Consider the following 25,331-nt stretch of genomic DNA (forward strand, 5'->3'; position numbering starts at 1 on the left):
TCCTCAAACAACGCTCCTCAAACAACACTCCTCAAACAACGCTCCTCACACAAAGCTCCTCAAACACCGCTCCTCACACAACGCTCCTCAAACACCGCTCCTCAAACACCGCTCCTCAAACACCGCTCCTCAAACAACGCTCCTCACACAACGCTCCTCAAACAACGCTCCTCAAACAACGCTCCTCAAACAACGCTCCTCAAACAACGCTCCTCAAACAACGCTCCTCACACAACGCTCCTCAAACAACGCTCCTCACACAACGCTCCTCACACAACGCTCCTCACACAACGCTCCTCACACAACGCTCCTCAAACAACGCTCCTCAAACAACGCTCCTTAAACAACGCTCCTCAAACAACGCTCCTCAAACAACGCTCCTCAAACAACGCTCCTCAAACAACGCTCCTCAAACAACGCTCCTCACACAACGCTCCTCAAACAACGCTCCTCACACAACGCTCCTCAAACAACGCTCCTCACACAACGCTCCTCAAACAACGCTCCTCAAACAACACTCCTCACACAACGCTCCTCAAACAACGCTCCTCAAACAACGCTCCACACACAACGCTCCTCTATATCTCCCCAGTCTGAGCAGAGAGAACTAGCTAATGAAACATTTAGTTTCTTTATGAAGACCATAAAGCCCCAAAGTCTCTGTAGTGACAAGTGAGTGACGCCTTATGCTCACTAACTTTAGCATGCTATTTCAGGGGGTGGTAAAAATAGGCTCTTCTCAAAAGAGCATTGCAGTAATGTGTTCCACCTTCTGCCCAATTTCTCTCCTTTTCTCTCTCTCTCTCTATCAATGTCACTATCACACACAGATCACACACGCATGCTCACATGCACACACACACACACACACACACACACACACACATTCACACACACAATTACACACAAACACACAAATCACACATCATCTGGTTAAAAAAACAACAACATGTTATCTCACCTGCCCTGTACAGAGTTAGCTGCGGCCTGCATGACGGCGGCTGCTGCCTCCTGGGCCTTGCGGTTGACATTGCCCAGTGAAGGAGGGCCCATTCCAGGGCCGGCTGGCTGGGGCATACTGGGGGAGCTGGGGGCCATGTTGGGGTAGGGGCGGCTGCCCGCACCAGGACTGCGGCCCATAGGCTGCCCGGGACCCTGGCCGTGCATGGGGCTGCTGGCATTCATACCCTGGCTGTTTGTCATGCCAGGGCCGGGCCCGGGGCTGCTGTAGTTGGCACTGGGGGTCCCGCCGTAGTTGGGTGGACGTGGGTAGTTTCCTGAGGAGAGAGGAGACATAGAACATCTGGGAGTGAGTAGACACCAGGTTAACAATAACAATAAATGTATCCCTCAACATGAATAGTGACTGTAATGAATTCAGTCATCTATTTTATGGTAGTTTCACGAAGCCATGTGACGTTTTATCTCAATCGCTCTGCACCCACTACAGAGGAGAACCTAGAGGACTGGCACACAAGGATAATCTTATATTCGAGTCAACTGAATTTCTTTTTGATTTAAGCATCTGCTAAATTACCATATCATTACAATATGTAGCTACGACGTATCAGCACAAGGATAACATTGTTATAGGAATTAAACTTCATCTATGCTGGAAATGATGTGGATACAGGTGTTTGTCTCACTGATGCCTTTGCTATTGACATTGGCTGCAGATGTGACATCTACGGGAGGGGAGGGATGCTGAATCGGCATGGGAGCAATTGCACAGCTTAAGCATGAGTCTGAGAAACACTTGAGAGTCATTCTAATCTGCAGTTAAGGCTTTCTCCCTGCCCCAGCAGCCATACAGGCATGACGACACAAGCCTTCCTAAAGCACACTTAAACCCCTCCATTTTGGCTCAACACAGTCCAGAACCAGCTGGAAAAGGAGTCTCACACACACACAGAGCACACAAAGCAGGCATGGGTACTTTCCACCGTGATTTTTTCTCTAAGGACAATTCCATGAAAAATAGAAAATGTGGCATCCCTTTTGTGAAGGTGGCTATTTATTTTGATTTGATTAAGAATGCTTTAGTTGGGGCTTACAGCCTAATCCTCTGAGAATATGTCTGGAAAAGGGGATCAAGTCGCTTTAAACCTAAAGGTTTTTTTTGGCTCTGTATGAGGGAGTTGAATGAAAATATTCTGTGTGAGGAACTGACTCCAAAAATGGAAATATATTTTGGTGTCCTCGAGCTGCTTCAGTGGAAAGACATTCCACATGACATAGGCCTGTGAGTCCAACAGCAAAAAAGTTCCCCCCGGAGATGGGATTTATATCAAATCAAAATAAAAGAATTTCCCATGAAACTCTGTTGCTCCAGTTGAATTTGTCCAGAATGTGTGATGAAATCTAGTGTAGGAGGAGATGCAGAGAGTCAGATATGTATCTGGGGAGGTAGCTGATTTGGAACACTGTTGACACCTGTCAAGGGTTTTGGGGCCCCATCTTAAACTTTCCAAAAGGGGAACCAGAGAAAAAGGGGGATGGAAGACAAACCCAGGAGGATGTTTAAAACATGGATAGGGGAAGGTGTGCCTGTGTGCGTTTGTGGTGTGTGTGTGTGTTTCTGTAAATGTCTGTGTGCAAGTAAAAAGTGAGGCACAATACCATTCCACTCTTTCCAAAGCAGTGACATAGTTGAGAAGAGAGCCATGGGAATCATCTGGTGTGTGGTATCCTCTCTCTCCTTCCCGTTCTACAGTATTGTACGTGCTGCAGTTGAAACGCCTGAGTCAGAGGCCTATCTCATCCCACACAGTCACAGTGGCTGGACCCTGGCTCTGCTCCATGGCTTCTCACTGCTCTGTGTGTGTGTGTGTGTGTGTGTGTGTGTGTGTGTGTGTGTGTGTGTGTGTGTGTGTGTGTGTGTGTGTGTGTGTGTGTGTGTGTGTGTGTGTGTGTGTGTGTGTGTGTGTGTGTGTGTGTGTGTGTGTGTGTGTGTGTGCATGTGTGTGTGGACACTATGGTTCTTGGCTGTGCTCTCGCTCTCCTTCTCTGGTTTTGACTTAGGTGGACACTCCGACTGGCTTTTTCCATCTTTAGCACCCAAGCTCCTGTCCAAAAGAAGAGTAAGAGGCAGAGCCTGTGAAGTTTCCTAGAGGGCCCGGCCAGGGTCCTAATCTACTGTGGTTTATACTGACACAAACGTTACCATGAGAGTCGTATGAACGAGGACATTCACATTAAACTGGACAGAGTTGATCAGTCATACTGACATTTATGAGACTATCTTCAGTTTAAGAGTGCCAAGTTTAGGGGGACCAGAGAAATGCTTAAAAAATATATACAGTACATGACCAGAAGTGTGTGGACACCTGCTCGTCAAACATTACATTCCAAAATCATGGGCATTAATATGGAGTTGGTCCCCCCTTTGCTGCTATAACAGGTTCCACTCTTCTGGGAAGGCTTTCCACTAGATGTTGGAACATTGCTGAGGGGACTTGATTCCATTCAGCGACAAGATCATTAGTGAGGTCAGCATTGATGTTGGGTGATTAGGCCCGCAGTTGGCATTCCAAATCATCCCAAAGGTGTTGAGGTCAGGGCTCTGTGCAGGCCAGTCAAGTTAATCCACATCGATCTCGACAAACGATTTCTGTATGGACCTCGCTTTGTGCACGGAGGCATTGTCATGCTGAAACAGGAAAGGGACTTCACTAAACTATTGCCACAAAGTTGCCGTTAAGATTTCCCTTCACTGGAACTAAGGGGCCCAAACCATGACAAACAGCCCCAGACCATTATTCCTCCTACACCAAACGTTACAGTTGGCACTATGCAATCGGGCAGTTAGCGGTCTACTGGCATCTGCCAAACCCAGATTTGTCCATTGGACTGCCAGATGGTGAAACGTGATTCATCACTCGAGAGAACGCGTTTCCACTGCGCCAGAGTCCAACGGCAGCGAGCTTTACACCACTGATATTTAGCATTGCGCATGGTGTTCTTACGCTTGTGAAATCACTCAGCTCTTCAGTAATGCCATTCTACTGCCAATGTTTGTCTATGGAGATTGCATGACGGTGTGCTTGATTTTATATACCTGCCAGCAATGGGTGTGGCTGAAATAGCTGAATCCCCTATCCTTGAAGGGGTGTCCACAAACCTTTGTATATACAGTATATCACAAAAGTGAGTACACCCCTCACATTTTTGTAAATATTTGAGTATATCTTTTCATGTGACAACACTGAAGAAATGACACTTTGCTACAATGTAAAGTAGTGGGTGTACAGCTTGTTTAACAGTGTAAATTTGCTGTCCCCTCAAAATAACTCAACCCACAGTTATTAATGTCTAAACCGCTGGCAACAAAAGTGAGTACACCCCTAAGTGAAAATGTCCAAATTGGGCCCAATTAGCCTTTTTCCCTCCCCGGTGTCATGTGACTCGTTAGTGTTACAAGGTCTCAGGTGTGAATGGGGAGCAGGTGTGTTAAATTTGGTATCATCGCTCTCACACTCCCTCATACTGACTGGTCACTGGAAGTTCAACATGGCACCTCATGGCAAAGAACTCTCTGAGGATCTGAAAAAAAGAATTGTTGCTCTACATAAAGATGGCCTGGGCTATAAGAAGATTGCCAAGACCCTGAAACTGAGCTGCAGCACGGTGGCCAAGACCATACAGCGGTTTAACTGGACAGGTTCCACTCAGAACAGGCCTCGCCATGGTCGACCAAAGAAGTTGAGTGCACGTGCTCAGCGTCATATCCAGAGGTTGTCTTTGGGAAATAGACGTATGAGTGCTGCCAGCATTGCTGCAGAGGTTGAAGGGGTGGGGGGTCAGCATGTCAGTGCTCAGACCATACGCCGTACGCACCATCAAATTGGTCTGCATGGCTGTCGTCCCAGAAGGAAGCCTCTTCTAAAGATGATGCACAAGAAAGCCCGCAAACAGTTTGCTGAAGACAAGCAGACCAAGGACATGGATTACTGGAACCATGTCCTGTGGTCTGATGAGACCAAGATAAACTTATTTGGTTCAGATGGTGTCAAGCGTGTGTGGCGGCAACCAGGTGAGGAGTACAAAGACAAGTGTGTCTTGCCTACAGTCAAGCATGGTGGTGGGAGTGTCATGGTCTGGGGCTGCATGAGTGCTGCCGGCACTGGGGAGCTACAGTTCATTGAGGGAACCATGAATGCCAACATGTACTGTGACATACTGAAGCAGAGCATGATCCCCTCCCTTCGGAGACTGGGCCGCAGGGCAGTATTCCAACATGATAACGACCCCAAACACACCTCCAAGACGACCACTGCCTTGCTAAAGAAGCTGAGGGTAAAGGTGATGGACTGGCCAAGCATGTCTCCAGACCTAAAACCTATTGAGCATCTGTGGGGCATCCTCAAACGGAAGGTGGAGGAGTGCAAGGTCTCTAACATCCACCAGCTCTGTGATGTCGTCATGGAGGAGTGGAAGAGGACTCCAGTGGCAACCTGTGAAGCTCTGGTGAACTCCATGCCCAAGAGGGTTAAGGCAGTGCTGGAAAATGATGGTGGCCACACAAAATATTGACACTTTGGGCCCAATTTGGACATTTTCACTTAGGGGTGTACTCACTTTTGTTGCCAGCGGTTTAGACATTCATGGCTGTGTGTTGAGTTATTTTGAGGGGACAGCAAATTTACACTGTTATACAAGCTGTACACTCACTACTTTACATTGTACCAAAGTGTCATTTCTTCAGTGTTGTGACATGAAAATATATACTCAAATATTTACAAAAATGTGAGGGGTGCACTCACTTTTGTGATATACTGTATAGTGTATATTTTATTTTATAAAGTTTTCTTTTGCTTTTTTCGAGGGGCGAGAAGGATCCACATTCAGCTTAACTGTGAGATTTTCTTCTTCAGGGTGAGAATAGCTCATTTCCAGGATGGTTGGTACTGTAGCTGGTGCTGGTGCCAGACTGCTGCTTCAGGGCGGATTAGTGTTGCCTCTTCCTGCTCTGCTCTGCCCTCTACAGCCACTGAGGGGCCCATCTCTCACCCAGAGTACCGCCACATTCTCTAGGGCCGCTCTGAGTGACCCCCCGTCCTCATTCAGACCTTTACACAACATTGAAACAGCTGATCATCACCGGATCCTCCTTTTGCTGCTTAGACATATTTACACGCAAAACAGAGAGAAAAAGTACCAGAAAGATGTAATTTCTTCTCCATACCTTCCTGTTCCCCCGACCATCCCTCCTCTCTCAGGATACGATGGTCTTTAGGAGGTGTGGTATTTATAACCCACAGAAAGAGGCAGAGAGAAGACTGTGGTGCGTTACTAATTACATGTAAATTCCAGGCTTGGTCACCCTTTCTGAGGATGCTGTTGCCGAGCTGTATTCTAATCCCCACACTCCCGCGGGAAAAGGAGGACTGTGACCGAACAGATTACAGACACTGCTTCCTCAGCAGAATGGATGCAGCATTGCTAACAGCCGGCTCGCCCATCCCTGGCCACTGCAGGAAAAAACCCTGTGTACCAGAGAATAGCTGCCCACTGAATCTGTGGACACCATCACTGAGGAATGTAACACAGATTACACGGCTGCGGCTGTATTCTACAGCTGCAGGACATAGAGAATGGGCAAAGTTGCTTGGCTAATATAATAAAAAATACTGTATAGTATGTTGCTGAACACAAACAAATTGTAAGGATGACATAATTTTTTTGGAGAGACGAATTATGCGTAGAAGTATAATGTTTTCCTTTTCCATTCTATCACTCTGAAATTCTCTCACCTTTTCCCTCCCTCTCTCTCTCTCTCTGTCTCCCTCCCCCTCTCTCTATCTCTCTCCCTCCCTCTCTTTGGCCTGAGGCCCCAGGTAGATCATCTCAGAGCCACCTCAGCATCTCTCTCAGCATCTCTCTCAGCAGGGTGTCTGTGGTGCAGCAGCTCTGGAGCACCTCAGGGCTTCGTACTCAGTCCAACCCATTTCCCAAAACGTCCACTGCCCCTCCGGCTCCCTGGGATCGAGCTTTCCTTTAACCGAATTAGGTATAAGGGCCCAGCAAAGCGCCCAAGCTCACAAACTGCTGTCCAAAGCAGGTTGATTGTGGAATGTTAGGTGTGGGAGAGGCACAGCAGGCGTTTCCTCTTTTCACTGACTGTCTTATAGAGCATGTCTCCAGAGCAGCTGAGAGAACAACTGGAGGCCTTTAACTTCTCTAGGGTAGGGGGCAGCATTCTGAATTGAATTTTGGATGAAAAGCATGCCCGAATTAAACTGCCAGCTACTCATCCCCAGAAGATAAGATATGCATATTATTAGTAGATTTGGATTTTCAATGTGTTTTCATTGGGAAACCAGATTTCTAAAGGACCTACTTGCAGTTCCTACTGCTTCCACTGGATGTCAACAGTCTTGAGAATTTGGTTGAGGTTATTCCTTTGTGTAATGAAGAAATATGGCCATCTTGAACGAGAGTCACTCGACGTTCCAGGTTTGTTAGAGGTGCGAGACCAAAAAACTAGCTACAATTGGTTTTTAATCCTGTATTGAACACAGATCATCCCGTCTTCAATTTTATCGATTATTAACGTTAAAAAATACCTAAAGTTGTATTACAAAAGTAGTTTGAAATTTTTGGGCAAAGTTTACAGGTAACCTTTGAGATATTTTGTTGTCACGTTTGAGCAAGTTGGAACCGGTGTTTTTCTGGATCAAACGCGCCAAATAAATGGACATTTTGGATATATATCGACGGAATTAATTGAGCAAAAGGACCATTTGTGATGTTTATGGGACATATTGGAGTGCCAACAACAGAAGCTCGTCAAAGGTATGACATGAATTCTATTTTTATTTCTGCTTTTTGTGTCGCACCTGCAGGGTTGAAATATGCTTCTCTCTCTTTGTTTACAATGGTGCTATCATCAGATAATAGCATCGTTTGCTTTCGCCGAAAAGCCTATTTGAATTCTGCCATGTTGGCTGGATTCACAACCAGTGTAGCTTTAATTTGGTATCTTTCATGTGTGATTTAATGAAAGTTTGATTTTTATAGTAATTTTTATAGTAATTAATTTGAATTTGGCGCTCTGCATTTTCTCAGGCTTTTTGCCAGGTGAGACAGTAGCGTCCCGCCTAAACTCAGATTTTTTTATATAAATATGAACTTTACCAAACAAAACATACATGTATTGTGTAAAAACTTTTTGAAATTGGACACTTTGGCTGGATTTACAACAAGTGTATCTTTAAAATTGTGTAAAATACTTGTATGTTTGAGGAATTAAATTATGGGATTTCTGTTGTTTTGAATTTGGCGCCCTGCAGTTTCACTGGCTGTTGACGAGGTGGGACGCTACCGTCCCACCTACCCTAGAGAAGTTAAAGAGCTTGGTATCAACAACTAGATCATGTTAAAGAACTTGTACCGCTTGTGTTTGAAAAGGAGTTCAAAGGGCGGTCAACATATCTGGTAGTGAAACATTGAAAGTGGTCGACCAGGATGCTGTACCTCATTGCATTAGTAAAGACCCAGCTAACAATTATATAGAGAGGAGAAAAAGTGTCATGTTTCCCCCAATGTTTGAGTTAGTTAGGGTAACATTCTATCTATGTTAGCAAAAACCTTTTGGCGTTAAGAGTTACAAGAACATTCCCTTAATATCAAACAGCACATGCCCAGAACATGGTTGCCATGTTCTCAGAACATAATATATTTATGCTCTAGACATGTTTCATGGAAATATTGCAAGAACATTTCTGTGTATCAGTTATCAGGACTTGGCAGAGCCCCACCTGTTTTGAGCCCCACCTGTTTAGCCAAATGAAAAAATAATACAAATCATTTTTGCCTGTTTTGCATGTTATTTTGGCAATGATATATGTCACATATCAGTTTGTAAACAATGTGAAAAAAATCAGAATAATTTAGTTAATAAAGCTGCATACGAACATGGTTTCTATTTTTCTTTTTTCATTAAGTCAGCTCCAAAATGCAGGTGTTTCAGTCTAGCTCAGTGCTTTCTGTGGTGGTGGTGGGGCAGCCAGCGGAAAATACAGAGCGTAAAGGTTGGTAATGTTCCCTAGTTGCGCCGTGATTGGCTCAGTGTTCTTTCACTTATGGGGACACTACGTCATCACAAAATCTAAAATTACATCAAATCATGTTATATGTACCGTAGCGTTGATTGGACTTATCATGTCAACATCATACTTTCAAAATCTTAGCTAGTAAGCTAGCTTCTTAGGGATAGGGGGCAGTATTCGGAAGTTTGGATGATTGAGCTGCCCTAAGTAAACTGCCTGTTACTCAGGCCCAGAAGCTAGGATATGCATATAATTGGTAATATTGGATAGAAAACACTCTAAAGTTTCTAAAACTGTTAAAATAATGTCTGTGAGTATAACAGAACTGATATAGCAGGCAAAAACCCGTGGAGAATGCATCCGGATTTTTTTTTTGGAGCTCACCTCTCATTGTAATGGCTGTTTATGGGAAAATCAATGGAATACCTCCCAGATTGCAGTTCCTATGGCTTCCAGTAGATGTCAACAGTCTTTAGAAAGAGTTTCAGGCTTGTTTTGAAAAATGAGCTCGGATTTGTTTTTCTAGGTGGCTCTCATTTTGGCTGTAGTATTGTGGGGCGCACACTTTGTTATTTATCTCCGGTAATGAACATACTATTCTCCGTCTTAAATTTTATCGTTTATTTACATATTAGGGTACCTGAGGATTGTTTAGAAATGTTGTTTGACTTGTTTGGACGAAGTTTCTTGGTAATTTTTGGGATTCATTTGTATGCATTTTGAACAAGGGAAACCGGTGGATTACTGAATCAAGCGCGCCAACTAAACAGACTTTTTTGGGATGTAAAGAAGGACTTTATCGAACAAAACAACCATTTGTTATGTAGCTGGGACCCTTGGGATTGCAAACAGAGGAAGATCTTCATAGGTAAGTGATTTATTTTATTGCTATTTCTGACTTTCATGATGCCTGTTTGGAAAATGTTTGTAATGCTTTTGTTGCGGGGTGCTGTCCTCAGATAATCGCATGGTATGCTTTCGCCGTAAAGCCTTTTTGAAATCTGAGAAAGCGGCTGGATTAACAGAAGTTAACCTTTTCCCAATAGGGGGTGCTGTAATTCACGTTGGTCGCTGTAGTTATTCTAGTTGATTTGGTGAGAGTTGTGATAGTGGCTGCAATGGTAAACTATGATTTATACCTGAAATATGCACATTTTTCTAACAAAACATATGCTATACAATAATTATGTTATCAGACTGTCCTCTGATGAAGTTGTTTCTTGGTTAGTGGCTATTTATATCTTTATTTGGTCGAAATTGTGATAGCTACTTATGCAGGAAAAAAATGGTGGGAAAAAAAAGTTGTGTCTTTTGCTATCGTGGTTAGCTAATAGATTTACATATTGTGTCTTCCCTGTAAAACATTTTAAAAATCAGATATGATGGCTGGATTCACAAGATGTGTATCTTTCATCTGGTGTCTTGGACTTGTGATTTAATGATATTTAGATGCTAGTATTTACTTGTGACGCTATGCTAGGCTATGCTAGTCAGCTTTTTTACTGATGGGGGTGCTCCCGGATCCGGGATTGTGTGCAAGTAGAAGTTAAGCTTTTAAACATTACACAACAAGTTGGAGATTGCAAATTCAACAAGGAATCAGTGGCTAACTGCAAGCATTGGAAAGCAATCACTAGCCTGCTATTCAGTGGAGTGAGTGTGTGGTCCAAGTCTGGGTTCAATGGTCTCTTTTCCAAGCTTAAAAGGATAAACATTCAACACCATGGGCCAGAAAAGGTTGAATACATTGGCCATGCTGTCAATCCAGCATGACTTCTGCCACGTTCAAAACATCAAATCTCAGACCTCAGTTCCCAGTTGTCTTGAACTCACTATCTTTTTAGAGCTCCGACCTGAAGATCACTAACGTCATGATTCAACCTTGTTTTTGTCCGAGTTCCCAGTTGTCTTGGTTACACTAGTGACCATATCCCCCGTGCATCCCGCAAAGGCGAAGGTGTTGCAAACATTTAAGATAGCAAATTTCAATTTACAAAAAAAAAAGACGTTTTCGTCTTTTGAGCTTCTAGTCATGAAATCTATGCAGCCTACTCAATCACTTTTTATAGCTACTGTTTACAGGCCTCCTGGGCCATATACAGCGTTCCTCACTGAGTTCCCTGAATTTCTATCGGACATTGTAGTCATAGCAGATAATATTCTAATTTATGGTGATTTTAATATTCACATGGAAAAGTCCACAGACCCACTCCAAAAGGCTTTCGGAGCCATCATCGACTCAGTGGGTTTTGTCCAACATGTCTCTGGACCTACTCACTGCCACAGTCATACTCTGGATCTAGTTTTGTCCCATGGAATAAATGTTGTAGATCTTAATGTTTTTCCTCATAATCCTGGACTATCGGACCACCATTTTATTACGTTTGCAATCGCAACAAATAATCTGCTCAGACCCCAACCAAGGAGCATCAAAAGTCGTGCTATAAATTCTCAGACAACACAAAGATTCCTTGATGCCCTTCCAGACTCCCTCTGCCTACCCAAAGACGTCAGAGGACAAAAATCAGTTAACCACGTAACTGTGGTACTCAATTTAACCTTGCGCAATACCCTAGATGCAGTTGCACCCCTAAAAACTAAAAACATTTGTCATAAGAAACTAGCTCCCTGGTATACAGAAAATACCCGAGCTCTGAATGAAGCTTCCAGAAAATTGGAACGGAAATGGCGCCACACCGAACTGGAAGTCTTCCGACTAGCTTGGAAAGACAGTACCGTGCAGTATCAAAGAGCCCTCACTGCTGCTCGATCATCCTATTTTTCCAACTTAATTGAGGAAAATAAGAACAATTCGAAATATATTTTTCATACTGTCGCAAAGTTAACTAAAAAGCAGCATCCCCCAAGTGAGGATGGCTTCAGCAGTAATAAATTCATGAACTTCTTTGAGGAAAAGATCATGATCATTAGAAAGCAAATTACGGACTCCTTTTTAAATCGGCGTATTCCTCCAATGCTCAGCTGTCCTGTCTGCACAACTCTGCCAGGACCTAGGATCAAGAGAGACACTCAAGTGTTTTAGTACTATATCTCTTGACACAATGATGAACATAATCATGGCCTCTAAACCTTCAAGCTGCATACTGGACCCTATTCCAACTAAACTACTGAAAGAGCTGCTTCCTGTGCCTGGCCCTCCTATGTTGAACATAATAAACGGCTCTCTATCCACCGGATGTGTACCAAACTCACTAAAAGTGGCAGTAATAAAGCCTCTCTTGAAAAAGCCAAACCTTGACCCAGAAAATATAATAAACGATCGGCCTATATCGAATCTTCCATTCCTCTCAATTTTTTTAGAAAAAGCTGTTGCGCAGCAACTCACTGCCTTTCTGAAGACAAACAATGTATACGAAATGCTTCAGTCTGGTTTTAGACCCCATCATAGCACTGAGACTGCACTTGTGAAGGTGGTAAATGACCTTTTAATGGCGTCAGACCGAGGCTCTGCATCTGTCCTCGTGCTCCTAGACCTTAGTGCTGCCTTTGATACCATCGATCACCACAATCTTTTGGAGAGATTCGAAACCCAAATTGGTCTACATGGACAAGTTCTGGCCTGGTTTAGATCTTATCTGTCGGAAATATATCAGTTTGTCTCTGTGAATGGTATGTCCTCTGACAAATCAACTGTACATTTTGGTGTTCCTCAAGGTTTCGTTTTAGGACCACTATTGTTTTCACTATATATTTTACCTTTTGGGGATGTCATTCGAAAACATAATGTTAAGTTTCACTGCTATGCGGATGACACACAGCTGTACATTTCAATGAAACATGGTGAAGCCCCAAAATTGCCCTCGCTAGAAGCCTGTGTTTCAGACATAAGGAAGTGGATGGCTGAAAACGTTCTACTTTTAAACTCGGACAAAACAGAGATGCTTGTTCTAGGTCCCAAGAAACAAAGAGATCTTCTGTTGAATCTGACAATTAATCTTGATGGTTGTAAAGTCGTCTCAAATAAAACTGTGAAGGACCTCGGCGTTACTCTGGACCCTGATCTCTCTTTTGACGAACATATCAAGACCGTTTCAAGGACAGCTTTTTTCCATCTACGTATAACATTGCAAAAATCAGAAACTTTCTGTCCAAAAATGATGCAGAAAAATTAATCCACGCTTTTGTTACTTCTATGTTAGACTACCGCAATGCTCTACTTTCCGGCTACCCGGATAAAGCACTAAATAAACTTCAGTTAGTGCTAAATATGGCTGCTAGAATCCTGACTAGAACAAAAAAATGTATCATATTAATCCAGTGCTAGCCTCCCTACACTGGCAACGAACCGCCCTTGTTGTCTCTGCCTGGCCGGCTCCCCTCTCTCCACTGGGATTCTCTGCCTCTAACCCTATTACAGGGGCTGAGTCACTGGCTTACTGGTGCTCTTTCATGCCATCCCTAGGAGGGGTGCGTCACTTAAGTGGGTTGAGTCACTGACGTGATCTTCCTCTCTGGGTTGGCGCACCCCCTTGGGTTGTGCCATGGCGGAGATCTTTGTGGGCTATATTCGGCCTTGTCTCAGGATGGTAAGTTGGTGATGGAAGATATCCCTCTAGTGGTGTGGGGGCTGTGCTTTGGCAAAGTGGGTGGGGTTATATCCTTCCTGTTTGGCTCTGTCCGGGGGTATCATCGGATGGGGCCACAGTGTCTCCTGACCCCTCCTGTCTCAGCCTCCATTATTTATGGTGCAGTAGTTTATGTATTGGGGGCTAGGGTCAGTTTGTTATATCTGGAGTACTTCTCCTGTCTTATCTGGTGTCCTGTGTGAATTTAAGTATGCTCTCTCTAATTCTCTCTTTCTCTCTTTCTTTCTTTCTCTCTCTCGGAGGACCTGAGCCCTAGGACCACGCCTCAGGACTTCCTTGCTGTCCCCAGTCCACCTGGCCGTGCTGCTGCTCCAGTTTCAACTGTTCTGCCTGCGGCTATGGAACCCTGAACTGTTCACCGGACGTGCTACCTGTCCCAGACCTGCTGTTTTCAACTCTCTAGAGACCGCAGGAGTGGTAGAGATACTCTTAATGATCGGCTGTGAAAAGCCAACTGACATTTACTCCTGAGGTGCTGACTTGCTGCACCCTCGACAACTACTGGGATTATTATTATTTGACCATGCTGGTCATTTATGAACATTTGAACATCTTGGCCATGTTCTGTTATAATCTCCACCCGGCACAGCCAGAAGAGGACTGGCCACCCTTCATAGCCTGGTTCCTCTCTAGGTTTCTTCCTAGGTTTTGGCCTTTCTAGGGAGTTTTTCCTAGCCACCGTGCTTCTACACCTGCATTGCTTGCTGTTTTATTGTTTAGGCTGGGTTTCTGTACAGCACTTTGAGATATCAGCTGATGTAACAAGGACTATATAAATATATTTGACTTGATTTGATCTTGAAAGCACCATACATCCAGAGACTTTGATGACAAAATGTGCTCACAAGAAGGACTGCCACACCACATTCCTGTTCAACTTGGCACAGCACAACAAGATGAGTCCAAAAATGTATTGTATGCTGCTGCATAAATTATGCAATATGCCAGGGAGATATATATACTGTAGCTAAGAAAGTAATACTAAGTGTATGTTGTGTAGTAAAATAACGGATGAATTAAAAAAAATAAAAGCTGGTAGTGTGCCTTGTGCCTCACACTAATAATTTTGTCACTGTCCCCTTCAAATGAAAAAGAAGAGCCGCACACTCTAGGAGCTCAGATGCAATTATTTAATAATATAATAATTTAATAATATACCCTGATGAAGACAGCTTGTCTGTTGAAATTTTGGTTATTAGGTTATTAAATTATTGCATCTGAGCTCTTAGAGTGTGCGGCTCTCCATTTATTTTTCCAGTGTTCTACAGTTGTTCCTCCTTTAAAAGTTGCGTCATACTGCGGCACATCTTACGTTGCTGCTGCAGCATTCTGTGGCACACCATTTCATTTGCAGACATTTGCAGAAGCATTTGATAGTATTCCATACTGGCATTACCAGAGATTTTAAAAACTTTTTTGTAATAACATAGTACAGTATATGGGATTGATTTGAAGACTTTTGGCTTAATTAATTTGATTAATATTATGGTGTTTCTATTCAGAGGAAAACGAAACACTCAGGGTTTCCATTCAGATGGAATGGAAAATATGGCTACAGGATTGGAGGATTCTAAATTGTTTTCCTTCATTAGAAAACTTTGTTACAATATTTCTGTAAATCAGTGATATTTATTCCCATAATAATTCATTATGGATCCATAACTAAATCAACATCTGCATTTTGAAAGAGTATTTTTTTAATCATTATTTTATTAATGAAATGTGTTTATTTGTTTATTAGGCTACTGTTCAGTGTACAATACATACTGTAGTTAACATGGGAAAGTGCCTAATTCCTTACATAAGGGAGAGCAGGCCATGTCTGTACTACAGAATGCAGGGCACGGGGAGACCGGTGTTATTTCATAGTTGTGATGTCTTCACTATTATTCTACAATGTAGAAAATAGTAAGAATAAAGACAAATCCTGGAACGAGTCCAAACTTTTGACTGGTACTTGCTTAATTAATTTGATTAATATTATGGTGTTTCTATTCCATGAAAAATGAAAAACCCTCTGGGTTTCAGTTAGGATGGAACAGAAAATATGGCGCTGTACAATGTGATGCTCATAAATTCAGTGTTGTCAGATTGTCAGTTTGAAAATTCAGGCCGTTTACTCTAGGAGCGCACACTGGATGTTCGGGCCGAGGAGTACGGTTGGTTTGATCATTCTGGCCTTACAACGGCAGTCAAGCACTCAAGCTAACGTTGGCTAGCTTTCTAGCTACTTCCAGACACAAATAAGACCACTCTGACCACTTTACACGCCCTAGCAGAGCTAGTAAGGCAGTTTTTGTGGTAACCAGAGTTTTGGTGACAGTAACTGTTTATTTAATTATGCTTTTTTGCTGAAGTTTACTGACAACGGCCATATTCAACCGGTGTTGAGCGCTCGTAAATTACCTATTCTACGTTCTGGTACACTCAGACGAGAGTGCTTTGAAATCGGTGTACAGTCGTGGCCAAAAGTTTTGAGAATGACACAAATATTAATTTTCACAAAGTCTGCTGCCTCAGTTTGTATGATGGCAATTTTCATATACTCCAGAATGTTATGAAGAGGGATCAGATGAATTGCAATTAATTGCAAAGTCCCTCTTTGCCATGTAAATGAACTGAATCCCCAAAAAACATTTCCACTGCATTTTAACCCTGCCACAAAAGGACCAGCTGACATCATGTCAGTGATTCTCTCGTTAACACAGGTGTTGACGAGGACAAGGTTGGAGATCACTCTGTCATGCTGATTGAGTTCGAATAACAGACTGGAAGCTTCAAAAATAGGGTGGTGCTTGGAATCATTGTTCTTCCTCTGTCAATCATGGTTACTTGCAAGGAAACACATGCCGTCATCATTGCTTTGCACAAAAAGGGCTTCACAGGCAAGGATATTGCTGCCAGTAAGATTGCACCTAAATCAACCATTTATCGGATCATCAAGAACTTCAAGGAGAGCGGTTCAATTGTTGTGAAGAAGGCTTCAGGGCGCCCAAGAAAGTCCAGCAAGCGCCAGGACCGTCTCCTAAAGTTGATTCAGCTGCGGGATCGGGGCACCACCAGTCAAAGCTTGCTCAGGAATGGCAGCAGGCAGGTGTGAGTGCATCTGCACGCACAGTGAGGCGTAGACTTTGAGGATGGCCTGGTGTCAAGAAGGGCAGAAAAGAAGCCACTTCTCTCCAGGAAAAACATCAGGGACAGACTGATATTCTGCAAAAGGTACAGGGATTGGACTGTTGAGGACTGGGGTAAAGTCATTTTCTCTGATGAATCCCCTTTCCGATTGTTTGGGACATCCGGATAAAAGCTTGGCCGGAGAAGACAAGGTGAGCGCTACCATCAGTCCTGTGTCATGCCAACAGTAAAGCATCCTGAGACCATTCATGTGTGGGGTTTCTTCTCAGCCAAGGGAGTGGGCTCACTCACAATTTTGCCTAAGAACACAGCCATGAATAAAGAATGGTACCAACACATCCTCTGAGAGCAACTTTTCCCAACCATCCAGGGACAGTTTGGTGACGAACAATACCTTTTCCAGCATGATGGAGCACCTTGCCATAAGGCAAAAGTGATAACTAAGTGGCTCGGGGAACAAAATATCAATGTTTTGTATGCATGGCCAGGAAACTCCCCAGACCTTAATCCCATTGAGAACTTCTGGTCAATCCTCAAGAGGCGGATGGACAAACAAAAACCCACAAATTCTGACAAACTCCAAGCATTGATTATGCAAGAATGGGCTGCCATCAGTCAGGATGTGGGCCAAAAGTTAATTGACAGCATGCCAGGGTGGATTGCAGAGGTCTTGAAAAAGAAGGGTCAAGACTGCAAATATTGACTCTTTGCATCAACTTCATGTAATTGTCAATAAAAGCCTTTGACACGTATGAAATGCTTGTAATTATACTTCAGTATTCCATAGTAACATCTGACAAGAATATCTAAAGACAATGAAGCAGCAAACTTTGTGAAAATGTATATATGTGTCATTCTCAAAACGTTTGGCCACGACTGTACAGTGTAGACATTGTTAATGTTGTAAATGACTATTGTAGCTGGAAACTGCAGATTTTTTATGGAATATCTACGTAGGCGTACAGAGGCCCATTTTCAGCAACCATCACTACTGTGTTCCAATGGCACATTGTATTAGCTAATCCAAGTTTATAATTTTTAAAGGCTAATTGATCATTAGAAAGCCCTTTTTAAATTATGTTAGCACAGCTGAAAACTGTTGGCCTGATTAAAGAAGCAACAAAACTCACCTTCTTTAGACTAGTTGAGTATCTGGAGGATCAGCATTTGTGGGTTCGATTACAGGTTAAAAATTGCCAGAAACAAATAATTTTCTTCTGAAACTCGTCAGTCTATTCTTGTTCAGAGAAATGAAGGCTATTCCATGCGAGAATTTTTCAAGAAACTGAAGATCTCGTACAACGCTGTGTACTACTCCCTTCACAGAACAGCGCAAACTGACTCTAACCAGAATAGAAAGAGTGGGAGGCCCTGGTGCACAACTGAGCAAGAGGACAAGTACATTAGAGTGTCTAGTTTGAGAAACAGACGCCTCACAAGTCCTCAACTGGCAGCTTCAATATAAAGTACCCGCAAAACACTAGTCTCAACATCAATAGTAAAGAGGCAACTCTGGGATGCTGGCCTTCTAGATCCTGGATCCTGGACTTTCTGACGGGCTGCCCCCAGGTGGTAAGGGTAGGTAACAACACATCCGCCACAACACAAATGGTTCTACAGCTGCACCATCCTGACTGGTATGACAACTGCTCTGCCTCTGACTGTAACACATTTTTTAACTTAACTAGGTAAGTCAGTTAAGAACACAGTCTTATTTACAATGACAGCCTACCCAGCCAAACCCAGTCAGCATTGGGCACCGCCCTATATGACTCCAAATCACAGCTGGATGTGATGCAACCTGGATTCAAACCAGGTACTGCAGTGATGCCTCTTGCACTGAGATGCAGTCTTAGACCACTGCACCACTCAGGAGCTCTATACCAGGTAGTGTCAGAGGAGGGCCCTAAAAATTATCAAAGACTCCAGCCACCCTAGTCATAGACTGTTCTCTCTGCTACCGCACAGCAAGTGGCACCAGAGCGCCAAGTCTAGGTCCAACAGCTTCTACCCCCAAGCCATAAGACTCCTGAACATCTAATCAAATGGCTACCCAGACTATATGCATTGCCCCCCCACCCCCCCCCCCCCCCCCCCCCCCTTTACACCGCTGCTACTCTCTGTTGTTATCATCTATGCATAGTCACTCTAATAACTCATGTACATAGTACCTCAACTAACTGGTGCCCCCACACATTGACTCTGTACCGGTACCCACCTATATATAGTCTCACTATTGTTATTCTACTGCTGCTCTTTAATTACTTGTTACTTTTATTTCTCATTCTTATCCATATTTTTGAAACTGCATTGTTGGTTAGGGGCTCGTAAGTAAGTATTTCACTGTTGTATTTGGCGCATGTGACTAATACAATTTGATTTGATTTGTTAAAAGTACACTCAAGAAAAACTATTTTATGGATCAAAGTGATTCAGGACTATCATTAAAACAGGTTAACATGCCCACCAACATTAGACAATTATACAGAAAGCCCTTGCTGAAATAAGCCAATCAAATCACTGATGAGAACAGTCAGATGAACTCATATCTGACACGGACATGGTGTCGTAGCAGGAAGATCAGAATACAGTGAACCAAGTGTTTGTGAGTTCAAATCCCAGGAGAGGTCATTTTGAATAATAATAATTGTATAAATGAACATTCACAATGTAATCATCTGTGTCAAAAATGTAAGTTGAAAATACTATGTTAAAAGCACTGTGTGTGAGTATCTCTAACCTTGCCAACAGACAAAGAACTATGAATGAATCAGTGGTTCACCAACCGGGAACACTAACAAGGTGTGATGTGTAATGAACTGTTTCATTTTGGGAGAACGTTTCTTTGGGACCATCGGGCGACGTCCTGATAACTGATATACAAAAATGTTCTTGCAATGTTCCCATGAAACATGTCTAGGACATTGAATTCTAAGAACATGGTAACCATGTAACCATGAACGTTCTCTAAAGTTGTGGGAACATTTGTTATTAGCTGGGGAGGCAGCAGATTTCCTTGTGCTGAGCCGTAGGTTGTAATATCATTTTCCCTTGATAAAAGAGGAATGCTGTAGCCTTTAAGTTACACAATGAAACATGAGACCGTTTTCATGTTCTTAGCCAGAGTACAAGCTCACCGTGTCAGAGTGTGTGTGAGGCGAGTGAGGTAAGCTGAGAGAGAGAGAGAGAGAGAGAGAGAGAGAGAGAGAGAGAGAGAGAGAGAGAGAGAGAGAGAGAGAGAGAGAGAGAGAGAGAGAGAGAGAGAGAGAGAGAGAGAGAGAGAGAGAGAGAGAGAGAGAGAGAGAGAGAGAGAGAGTGCAGAAAGAGAGCATCTATGGCTGAAGCACACACACACACACACTGATGTGTGTTCAGTTGTTCACAGCCTGGGGCTTGGATCTCCTAGCAGTGCCAAGACAAGCCAAGAATAACAGAGAGCAGGGATCAGGAACTTGGAGTGCGTTTCCATGTTGGTTTAATGGGCTAGTAATTTTGTGGCGCGGGGGGAGACGGGAAGCAGATGGAGCCGTCATTAAAAACAATGAGCAGCAGCTGCCTGGCCTGTTCACCTCGGCCCAGGCCCCAGCCAAGACAGACCAGCCTGAACAGACCAGCCTGGACAAAAACCTTTCAAAACCAGAGCTCAGAGACCACCCCGCACCCCCGCCGTAAGTACACTCCAACCGCCTGGGGGCTCCATGGACCCACTCCAACCGCCTGGGGGCTCCATGGACCCACTCCAACCGCCTGGGGGCTCCATGGACCCACTCCAACACATGTTCCTCAGGAGGGGACTGTGTGTTGTGTGTTGAGTGTATGTGTGAGAGAGGGAGAAGAGAGAAAGACAGTGAGAAAAGGTGTGTGTATGTGCATGTGTGCGTGCGTGCGTGTATGTGTGTGTATGTGCATGTGTGCGTGCGTGTATGTGTGTGTATGGAGGCGGAGGATTTGGCTTGTTCTCCCTGTCACAGGCAAGAATACCCCTCCTGTCAGCTGTGCAGCGTTTCATGCTCATCTGACTCCAGACTTTTTATAATACTGTTCTGCTCTGCCTCAGCCACTGGCTGTCATCCCAGCTAAGTCACATTAGCAGATAAGAGTGGGTGGAGAGACACCAAATACCATATGCATTAGAGATATTAATCAACATGAACTAATGGGAAGGTCTCAACAATATTAGAAAAACACACACATGAATGGTGCTTTCCTCACGACGACACATTAAAACACACATTACTAATACTCCAATGTTTCCTTTGGTGCACATCCAGGGGAACGAAACACAAGAGCGGATGCAAACATATGGGATTGACTGCTGCTTTCCAAAGCCGTGTTCCAGAACAATCAACACTAAAAGCCAGCTTAATTGCTAAGATCTATTCTGACAATTTTTCCCACGAGTGCTGAAATGGACTGGGATGTTTAGAAGACTTTTTGACTGGGGAACATGTAGCCAGCATATATGACAGGTTACTAGTTTAAAATAGACATAATTCACAATACAATTTACAATGTACAGTAAAATAGAGTGACCACAGACTATGGCTTTTTATTCAAAGCGTTCTCTGATTTTATTTGATCCTGGGGTGAAAATACTACTGCACGAATACTGCAAATCGGGTTTGATTGAACTGCACCCTCAGATTAGCAGCGTCCTCTCTATTGTTCCCCACTACTCTACCACAGGTCACAACATGACAACATTGGTTTTAATGATATTAATGGGCAGTTGAAACTGTCCAACCCTTTTCTGAGGGCAATTTAAAAACACTGACCCCAGTAATGGGATTGAACGTCATCATCATTGTGCGCAGAAAACATGTTTTATCATCCCGGTCCACCACCTCAATCTGCCTTAAATCCTATAATGAAATAGGCAGGAGTAGGGTCTAGATTTCAAGTCCTTCATGAATATTCTGACAAAGCCTTGGCTCTAATTCCATAGTGAGAGAGGGGGGAGAGAGGGGTGAGAGAGAGAGAGAGAGCGAGAGAGCGAGATGGAGGGGTGTCTGCCACAAGAGAGGGGAAACCAGCTCAATACTATCGTTTCCTCAAAATACTATGTAGACAGTTACACATCATAATTTTCTCTCAAATACCAATCTTATGAGAGAATAAAATATGGCGGCCAAGTAGTGCTGGTACAACATGGAAATACTAATGCCATTCCTCAGCAGGTGGATCCATTCAGATAACTGCTTACTAATGAGCCATGACCTGTTCATACTCTGTACAGCAGAGTTACTAACTAACTAAACGTAGATCAGTATAATGGAACAACCCACGTAGTGTTCCTACCTTGGGGTCCATACTGGTTTGCCTGGGATCCCTGGGGTCCATAGGGGCCACTGGAGCCACCTTGGGGGTAGGGCCCCATCCCTGGGTACATCTGTCCCACAGGACCAGGAGAGGGGTGAGGGGACATCGAGGGCCCCGACTGAGGTGGTGGTGCAAACTGGGAGCCAGACGGGTTTCTCTGCATGTTGGACATAAAGCCTGGAACACACAGAGAGAGAGAGGAGTGAGAACTGTAAACACACTGTGCTAATGATTTCTGCTGCCTATGCATATACACACACACACACACGCAGGTAAATATCCACTCTTTATGCAGGAGATTAACCCATGTGCTCTCTCCTAACGTCCCTCTAATGCTGCTACTGAAAACCAGACAAACATGATGGTTGTCTCCTTTGAAGGACGAACACGGATGTTCGGTTGTACAGGGGTGATTCTGACAATACTATAATCCTCATGTCTTCAGGTCCTGTTATTCGAAGATAGACATCAGATTGCTAGAATGGCAAGCTGGCAGTGCATTGTGTGTAAGTAAGGCCATATGTTCTTATACACTGTATTTAGACAGGACTGGGCGACATGGAGGCCGGGGGGGATCAACTAATGCAGACACACACACATACACAAAATCGACTGCGCTTTCTGCTTTTGTGTGTGTGATGTGTGTGTGTGTATACATGTGTGCAGAAAATGCACATACACTGCACTTGGGGGAATAAAACAGTGATTTAACCATGACTGCTGTGTAATTCTAAGCTGTTCCGAACCATGAGCTCTCAATTCATGAAAAAGGCTCTCAGCTCGGCTTCCCTCCACCATTCAAATTGACATTTGAAGGGATCCTCACAGGGCTTCACTGCAACCCATTTCATTACAGTCTAGACCTGAGAGTGAAGCCAGAGAAAAGGTCTCCAATCTGCCTCGAATGGTAAAGGTCACTGGCACTGTAGCCAATCAGAAGAGATAGAGGCCTTCTCTCTAATATTCTGGATTGCCTTTAAATGGATCGGCTGTGCTGTGCTGTGCTCGGCGCACGCACGCACGCACGCACACACACACACACACACACACACACACACACACACACACACACACACACACACACACGCACACACGCACGCACGCACAGATGCTATACAGGGATACAGTCCAGCTCTTTACTGAGCGGGGTTGTTAAGGCAGGCCAGAGATGGAAACAACATTTGTCTCTCTCTATGTCGGCATATTCTGCTGAGAGAGCAAGAGAGCGTGTGAGGAGGCTGTAGAAGGGAGAGAGGGAGGGAGGAGAGGCCTGAAAGTGCTTGGGCTGTGAACATGGGTTTAAGGGGAACATTATTGTAATGTTTAACTTCCATTATCGTAAAGGATTCTGAAAACACTGTAATACTGCATTCTAAATTGCCTGGAAAATGGATGGAGAGAGGCACATTGTGCAGACAGTTGCTAAAAGCAAATAACGCATTCAAGGATTTTTTCCCTCCACCCTCCCTCCCACCCCAGCCAAGCAGGCAGGCAGCGAATCAGAGAGGCAGGCTGGCAGAGAAAGTAGAGGCTCTTAGCTGGACAACAACAACATACAGAGGTGGATAGACAGAGAGCGGAGGGAGAAAAGGGACATTCAGCGGGATTTATGGAAATGAGAGATGCTCTTAGGAGCAGGCACTTGAACCATGGGAATTAATCACATATTCCGAACAGTATTATGTTAACCACTGTGCTTGCTGCATCACATGGAGCAGAGCATTACATTTATTTAAATATTATGTTTTATGTAAAATAAGTGTAACAGCTTTGCATTGCTCCCTCCCTCCTCTCTCTCTCTCTCTCTCTCTCTCTCTCTCTCTCTCTCTCTCTCTCTCTCTCTCTCTCTCTCTCTCTCTCTCTCTCTCTCTCTCTCTCTCTCTCTCTCTCTCTCTCTCTCTCTCTCTCTCTCTCTCTCTCTCTCTCTCTCTCTCTCTCTCTCTCAGATGTTAACTGGTCCTTGGTGAGCTGTAGAGGAGCATGGGACTACTCATCATCCTGTTTTTAAACACCTACAGGGACAATGTTGTTTTACACTGGGTAGTTCTATGGTAGTAATCACTAAGACTGAATGTGATTTGCCCCATTTAAGAGATGAACTTTTCCCCTGAACTCATTACAACTCATGGCCGTTGTAAAAAGATGTTCAGTGGAAGCCTTAATCAGCGACCATTCATTGTACGTAATACACAGTATCTCGTCAGCCTCTGCTATCACAGCAATAACTAATGCTGCATATGAGAAATAATCACCTCTGCAAGTCGTAAGGGGATCCAATTTAAAGACTCCATACCTCATTTAGAACATAGGGTTTACTGATTGCCAGATCATAACAGTTAAGGTTTAACCACTGTTTCCATGACCTGAGCTGACCACTAATCCAGTAATAAATCACCTCTCCACCAGCCCCTCCCTGGGAACCTGCTGGTGGGGTGTTTGTTCGGTACCTACTGAGCAATCAGCCCATTAAATGGATCAGAACATGCATGGTGGGAACAGGAGGGGAAATGGGAACTGTGTAGAATATACGTTTAGCCTGACATGACCCCCTCTAAGGAGTGTGTGTGTGTGTGTGTGTGTGTGTGTGTGTGTGTGTGTGTGTGTGTGTGTGTGTGTGTGTGTGTGTGTGTGTGTGTGTGTGTGTGTGTGTACACCTCCCAGTACACAATGCCAACCCCTGTAACTGGTAATAGCCCAGGTATAGAACGCCCTGTACCTCTGGTCATGATGTCACATCCTGCCTTTGTCCCACAGTGGGAAATAATGCCAGCATTACTGAGAAGGAAGCTAATGCCTTCACACACACACACACACACCACACACACCACACACACACACACACACACACACACACACACACACACACACACACACACACACACACACACACACACACACGCTGAGAAGCTTAACTGTTACTAGCTGTCCCCAGGCCCATCCGCTACGGCTCCACTCAGCCCAGATCTACAGCTTTGCTCAACACACAGGTGGGCATTAATCTGCAAATTACCACACAATACCCAAGAACACTAACACATACTAGCAAGCACACACACACAGACGTATGTACGCACCCACACACACACACACGCATGCACACACACACACACACGTACACACTTACTTAGTGGTCAGACTTACCCCTTTCCTGACGCATGGGGGACTGGGACAAGGGGGGGTGGGGAACATCCAACATGTTGCCAGGAGTCTGGGGGGCCAT

At 44.1% G+C, this 25,331-nt stretch overlaps 1 protein-coding gene across 1 annotated transcript in view; it reads right to left on the minus strand.

Moving 5' to 3' along the window:
• Positions 1 to 25,331, minus strand: part of LOC129811526 (AT-rich interactive domain-containing protein 1B-like) — a gene marked incomplete at its 5' end in the record, with an annotated part of 88,334 nt that extends 63,003 nt beyond the window's left edge. Inside the window, 3 exon segments of the mRNA XM_055862906.1 lie at positions 962 to 1,277; positions 22,091 to 22,288; positions 25,253 to 25,331. Of these exon segments, the coding sequence (XP_055718881.1) occupies positions 962 to 1,277; positions 22,091 to 22,288; positions 25,253 to 25,331 (593 nt within the window).

The sequence above is a fragment of the Salvelinus fontinalis genome, chromosome 15 (genome assembly GCF_029448725.1).
Source record: "Salvelinus fontinalis isolate EN_2023a chromosome 15, ASM2944872v1, whole genome shotgun sequence".
Taxonomy (NCBI): Eukaryota; Metazoa; Chordata; class Actinopteri; order Salmoniformes; family Salmonidae; genus Salvelinus; species Salvelinus fontinalis.